Source organism: Zeus faber (assembly GCF_960531495.2).
Source record: "Zeus faber genome assembly, chromosome: 6".
Lineage (NCBI taxonomy): Eukaryota > Metazoa > Chordata > Actinopteri > Zeiformes > Zeidae > Zeus > Zeus faber.
The window spans coordinates 25,946,436-25,953,295 of NC_137201.1; the positions used below are offsets into that span (position 1 = coordinate 25,946,436).

Genomic DNA, 6,860 nt, shown 5'->3' on the forward strand with positions numbered 1-6,860 from the left:
CTTCTCTGGGGGCCCGGGGGTCTTCTGTGGCCGCAGGGCAGGGTACTCAGGGCTTTCCTGCAGCCGTAGGGTGCCTACATCGCTGTGGAGTTCAGGGGGCTTCGGGCCCTTTCCGCTGCTTGGAGGCGGCGCGACCTTCTACACCAATACCAATGGGGATAAGTCATGTACACTCACCAGTATACATCTCACACACACACACACATACAGGCGGTCCCATCACACAAGCACACACCACCACACCTGCTTGGAGTGCACCCCAGCACCCTCCTGATTGCATTACTCTCCTTTCCTCCCTCATTTGCTGCCATAACTATGACAGGAAGGGGCCACGTGACCAGTTGTAGTCCTAGTTTTAGTTTTCCTGGACCTAATTCACTTTTTCAATACATGTTGTCGTCCAATAATTGTTTTTGTGTAAATGTTGTTTGTTTCCATGTTTATTTGTCTCACCAGTGGTGATTCTCCCCTCTCTGAGTAGTTATCAGTTGTTTATAGACCCAAACATGATAAAATAGTTCTCCAAAGAGTGGGGTTGGTGGTGGTTCTCTATAACCAGAAACTGTGTTCTTGTCATCCTACAGGTCGTTGTCCACAGTACAGTTATTGCATCAGTTCTTGATTTAAGAATGAATAAAGAGTTGCATTGCAGGTTGAGAAGTTGAACTCCACTTGCAGACTAACTCTGTCCTAGATGCAACAGGACAACTACTGTGTTGCATACCCAGCATGCTGACAGCACAGGTTAAAAAAAACCAACTAGTAGAAATAACCTAGATGTGAAACTGAAATACCTATAATCAGTGTTTATGTACTATCTCAAGATAAAAACAAAAATGCTGCTGGGAATGAACCCCTCAGCATCAGAAAATAAAATGCCTTTCTCCTAATTTCACTGTTTGTGTACATTACAACAAACCAATTTTGTGAGAATTAAGATGCAATCTTGTACTCCATCTACTGGCCGGAGATGCGGCTGCTCCTGTTCTGCAGCTGGAGAAAATAGTAGACAGTGGCGACAACAGCAACAAGTCACTCTGAGTCCTTCGTGATGAGGCGTGAGATTCCTAAATGTTCTACTCAAAGCGACCGCTTGTGGACCTGCTGAGTTCTCTCAGAAAAGAAGATGAGGCCGTTTCGGAGCCGCAGGTGAGGTGGCGCCGAGAGCACGCAGACTTAAAGCAAAAGACTGCCAGGATCGGATTCAGACATTAGGAATTGTAGATGGAGGTGTTCAACAACGTCTTTAATAAAGCTCTTTAAAGCAAAGAAGTATTTCTTGTACAGTAACAGTAATTCATACTCGGCGTATTAAAATTTTCAAAGGCATTTAAACCATATTGAAAATTATCTTTTTCCTCTACAAACGGAACTGTTCCTAAGGACATAAACATTGAATACTGAGGTGACTGCGGCCCTAATTATAACAACCGGCGTCTGCACAGTGCGGGTTTGGTTAATATGAGCACTGAACCGGGCCCCACCTCGGTTTGCTTCCTTGTTTCATAAAAACAAAATCTGTCCGTCTAACCCTTTCCTCAAAAATTGCTCTGGGTGGAAATGCCGCGGCCTGGGGCGCTTCCCCCGCTCAAACCGAAGAGTCGGCGTGGTTTGGAGTTGTGGTTCGAGGAAACAGCGAAGAGGCAACGGTCGAAGAGGCCGCCCCCACTCGCTGTGCAAATACCCGACGCCGATGACAAAAAAGTAAGCCAGCTGGACGTGTGAAAGACCTCAAATCATAGCTTACAGCGAAAGAAAAATCAATATACAGTTAATTGACATGTTTTCTGAGTCCTTCGAACTAAATTGACGTCTGTCCACCGCGGAAGGAGGTTGAACTCTGCGTACGATGTCCGGACAAAGGCGACGGTGAAAGTACAGACGCCGATCTCCGTGACGTGGCCTCTCTGTGGAGTGCTTCAAGGTATTCAAGGTGTCGATTGGAATGCACCGTTCAGGCATCAAACTTCTCAAGTATTCAGAGCGCTCTTCTGGGGAACCAGGCGTTCCTTATCACAATGGCTGTAGATTTTGGTTCCTACACACATAGGATCATACATTACCTCATCGAAAATACATCGCCAAAGAGGAAGAGTTTGATTTTAGAGCAGTGTGTGTGTGTGACAGTTCATTAAGCACGTCCGGGTTTTACATTGGTGCGGACGCACCCATGACGGGAAAACTGACAGGAGCTCACAACTAACGCAATACGACCAAACTCACAAATTTAAATCTGAAAAATATTTTATAGTCCTTGGCTGTCATTTTACATCATAAACAAGGACATAAGCTATCACCTATCATAAAAGGCACCAGAAATGGCTTTTTTTTTTCCTCTCTTTTCTTGATAACCATTTTTTCCAAGAATAGGTGTAAAATGGCTTATTTCAATTTTTTTCCCAAACCTAAATTTGGAACAAAGAAAATGCTCATTCAGCTGCACGTACAATATTCCACAAAATCACATTTTCCAAAATAGGGTTTCTCAAAAATAGGGGTAAAAACTCAGCGACAAGCCAGTGAGCCACCCAACCAAAGCCGACAACACGGTCATTGTGAGTCCATATAGTGGAATCAAAGCTACAGTGTGTGACAGTTCTAAAAATGTACATTAAAACGCCTTTACAGTCGAGCAGACGTCAAGTTCGGTTTCTTCTGACTTGAAAGCACCTGGACCTTTGTATCATCTGAAACGACGCCATTTCTGCCTCCCTCCTTCACCAGTGTCTGGATTCCACCAGGTCCGCGCGCAGGCTCAGCCTCTTCAGGGTCTCGTAGCCCACCACGATGAGCACCGAGGTCGGCATGGAGGAGATGATGCGAGCCGAAAGCCCCTTGGTCATGCCCCGCGCTCCCTCCTCTGCCAGCAGCTGCTTGAAGGTCTCCATCACAGAAGACCTGCCCTCCACCTTCGACACACGGGAACGCTGAGTTAGTCTTTAGTGGTTTTTGGCTGCTCTCCGGGTTTTAAAAGAATCGATTGACCACACACACACAAGATGTGCTAAACGTTATGCGCCTGAAAGCACAAGGTGGAAATTATTAAAACCCATGTCACCAGTTCCTCTACAGTCGTTAATACACAAATCCAATATTGAAGAATGCCATTCAATCAAATAATATTGTCCGACCTTGGTCACATGGAGTTCTGCAAGAGTCGGGTATTCATTCATCTCAGCTCCAGTGTGAAACTTAACTCACTTATCAATAAGTCCCTTTATATTTTGGGATGTCAGGGCGGTTCGGCAATTGTGGCTTTCAAGATCCTCAAGCTGCTCAAGTGCTGTTGAGCAAAACACTGAATCCCCCCTAACTCACCTATTGCCTATTCTCGGTAGATTTTTCAAGCCATATTTGACATCTCTGAATATTAATAGCTCGATGTTTATTATGTAAATGATTTTCAATTCTAAACGTTATATTTTGACAATGTTTGATATTACAAGCTAGCTCATTCAAATCAGTACAAATCAATAATATCATTACTTGTGGTCGTGTGGGCATCACGTTGGGCCGGGCCAAAAACACTGGGCACAAACCAAAGAACGTTGAACTGACATGTCCCTTTGGTCCGATGAGGAGAATCTCCTGATTTACCTGCACTCTGGCCCGTACCACGTCCATGGGGTTGGTGATGGTGGAGGCGGTCGCTGCTGCCATCGGTCCTGCGATGGCCTGCAGAAGAAGGTGAGGGCAGTGACTGGGCGCCGTCAGGGAAAGCTGCTCTGGGAATACAAAGCGCAGACACAGAAAAACACACGTTACAGTCGGCTCGCCAGGCCAGCGGTCTGCTGTTGTTACAGGGTTCAGGCTATTTTTAAGAACGTACAAAAAACTGGAACACAGCATTTGAATTGAAAATCCCTCCCTTATCCTTATTAATTGTATTGCGACTATTTTTTGTGTAAAACCTTGAATAGAATATTTCACGCCAAAATGCATATTTCTTTGGCATTCATCTTGACTATAAAACAAACATGATGCCAGTGAAAATGTCATGATAATGCAATATCCTTGAAAATAGTTTTAATGATAACATTTAATATTGCCCGGCTGAGGGAGCAGGTCGTGTCTGTCCGTTTATCTGAGTTGCATTGTTTATAGTATTGTGAAGGTTGCTGCCAAAGCACTTATCACTTTTCCTTTATCTGCGCCACAGGATAAAGGCAAAGTCACCGCATCTGGTCATAGGCCCATGCAGCCACAAGTAGGATATGGCCAATTCAATTTTATTTACTTTTAATTTGTCACATTATAAATGAGCTGAGGAAAGCTAAAAACTCAAAAGCTGTTCCTCGCCTGTCTTTAATTTGGGGATCTTTATGGCTATATGGCTTTGTACATTACACCGTTGATTTTTAATCCAAAGATGTTTGCATGCTCTTCTGCTGATCAAATCTTCCATTAGACACTAATCTAATATAACCTTGGTTCCTGGCTTCCACTGAACAGGAAACATAAAACACACAATAATGAAAAGCATAATAAAGTCAAGACGACAGTTACCTGCATAAAAATGATAAAAAGGCCACCACAGCGCACTGTTGGGGATGTAGGTGAGAAGCGAGGCGACATAGCCCCGATAAAACCCCCGGAAACCGTCCGCGGCAAATATCTGCACCACAATGTCGCGCGTCTGCCCGAACGTCAGTCTGCGCTTATTGGCCGCCACGGGCCTTTTGGGTTTGACCTTGAAGCGGGTGAGGTGCTCCCCTTGGCCTTGCATCATCAGCTGCTGGGACACGATGTCGATGGGCACCGTGATGGTCTGGGCCACCAGCGAGGCGGCCCCGCCCCCCACCAGCGACTTCACCGTGTTGCTGGGCGAGTAGCGCGACACGTAGTTGCGCGCCAGCTCGTACGTGGTGATGTAGGCCTGCCCCGACACCAGGGTGAACGTGTTGACCATGAAGCCCCGGTAGAGGCCCCCGACGCCCTCCGCCTTCAGGATCTTGAAGAAGGCGTCGAAGGTGCCCGAGTAGAGGGCCTTTCCCCTCTGCACCTGCAGGCGGGTGCGGATGAGGCTGGCGGGGTAGACCGTGGCCCTGGTGGTCATGGTCATGAAGACGCCCAGGGAGTAGAACTTCCTCTTATCCAAGTCCTCCCACTCGATGATCTGGATGGCGCCTTTCTGCTGCATTCCGCCGGCCCGCCCCCCACAGCCACAGTTACAGAGAAGAGGGCGTTCCTGCAGACATCACCTGCGGGGAGAGGGCGTTGGACGTCAACAAATGGGGCCGGTTTGTACCGGTTTGGTCAATAAACCGACGGATCGATAAGATCCGTTGTCAAAGTCTCCACCAGGTTATTACTGATAAGGTTTGCTCCCGCAGTCATTCACCGACTGACATTTCACAGTAATAATTGGAGTTTTAATGACATCCTCCCCATCGGTAAATGTGTTTATCTGTTGTTTTGCAAATACTGACGGACCTGGCGGATCGACAACCCAGCGCCACAGAGATCCACACAAACACCTTCTAGGCGGAATTAACTCCGCGTGTAGGTGGTTATTCGTTGTTTTAGGGGGGGGGGGACTACCTCCCAAAAAGACGAGACGAGCTGTGATATATTTGTATGTTTTGTTTATAATCCACATCCCGAACGGTCACCCCGTCATTCATCCGCCGACGAGGAACCGGGACCCACGTGTCGGTGGACGTGGAGACAGGCGCTCCGTCGCTTCGCCGTCGACCTCTACTCGGCGCATTTCCTCACCGGGGAAACTTACTTGTCAAGGGGTCATTGAACGTTGCGATCCGGTGTCCGGCTTCCCAGAGCGGCCGGTGCCACCGACCGTGCAGGGTGGTTGTTAATTCCCAGGCCCGCTCCGGAAAGCCATGGCTCGGGTCTGCGAGGACGAACCTTAGAGGTCAAAGGTCATTGGCTGGGTTTTTTTTTTTTTTTGTTTTTTTTTTTTTTTATTCGAGCGAAATTTCGTCATAAGGATTGAAGAAAAAAAGAGCTGCACACAATGTTTGTCTAATGTTTGTTTTGTGTTTCGTTTCTCACTGGTCCTGCAGCGGCGGTGACGTTTTTCAGAGCTTCGGATGAAATGTTGACTGTCGCGAAGTCAGTTACACTTCCGCAGATGGGGTCACGTGACCACCCCTGGCGTGCTTTTAAAGGGACAGTCCGTAATTCACCCACGCTGTAAACTTTCCACAAGTAGTAGCGAAGTACTGTTATATTATTACTACTACTACTACTACAATCTATCTATCTATCTGTCTATCTATCTGTCTATCTATCTATCTATCTATCTGTCAATCTATCTATCTATCTATCTGTCAATCTGTCTATCTGTCTATCTATCTATCTATCTATCTATCTGTCAATCTGTCTATCTGTCTATCTATCTATCTGTCTATCTGTCTATCTATCTGTCTATCTATCTATCTATCTATCTATCTATCTATCTACCAACAACACCAAGAAATAGAAGAAGACGAGAAGAAGAAGTAGAAGAAGAAGAAACAGAAGAAACAGTCTTTATTTGTCACACAGCACACCACACTACAACACATGCTTGCACGCACACACACACACACACACACACACACACACACATGCACATGCTTGATGGTGGCCGGTGAAATGGTTCCTCTGCATTTAACCCATCCTGGCTTGTCCTTCCTCCGGGGCCTCAGCCAGGAGCAGTGGGCAGCATTCGTGGACGCCCCCGGGGACCTGGTGACGAGTGTCCAGCGCTGGTCGGACGATGACGTGTGCGTGTTTTTGGTGGGGGTCCTTACTGACGTTGGGTGGAGGAAACCCCATGTGAGCACGGGGAGAACATGCAAACTCCACACAGAAAGGCTCCTATTTGGGAGATAACCCGCCCGGAGCACGGTGCCAAC

At 46.9% G+C, this 6,860-nt stretch overlaps 1 protein-coding gene across 2 annotated transcripts; it reads right to left on the minus strand.

The window, feature by feature from the left end:
- Positions 1-1,287: 1,287 nt before the first annotated feature.
- On the minus strand, positions 1,288-6,071 carry slc25a44a (solute carrier family 25 member 44a). Of its 2 annotated transcripts, none has more exons than XM_080002159.1 (4): positions 5,732-6,071; positions 4,507-5,201; positions 3,598-3,720; positions 1,288-2,909 (listed from the first exon to the last, which is right to left on the minus strand). In XM_080002159.1, the coding sequence occupies exons 2-4, from the start codon at positions 5,138-5,140 to the stop codon at positions 2,623-2,625; spliced, it is 1,044 nt and encodes a 347-aa protein (XP_079858285.1). In that variant the 5' UTR covers positions 5,141-5,201; positions 5,732-6,071; the 3' UTR covers positions 1,288-2,622. The 2 variants fall into 2 exon arrangements, with proteins under 2 accessions (XP_079858285.1, XP_079858286.1); XM_080002160.1 differs by having other exon boundaries at positions 3,598-3,725.
- Between the last annotated feature and the right edge of the window lie 789 nt (positions 6,072-6,860).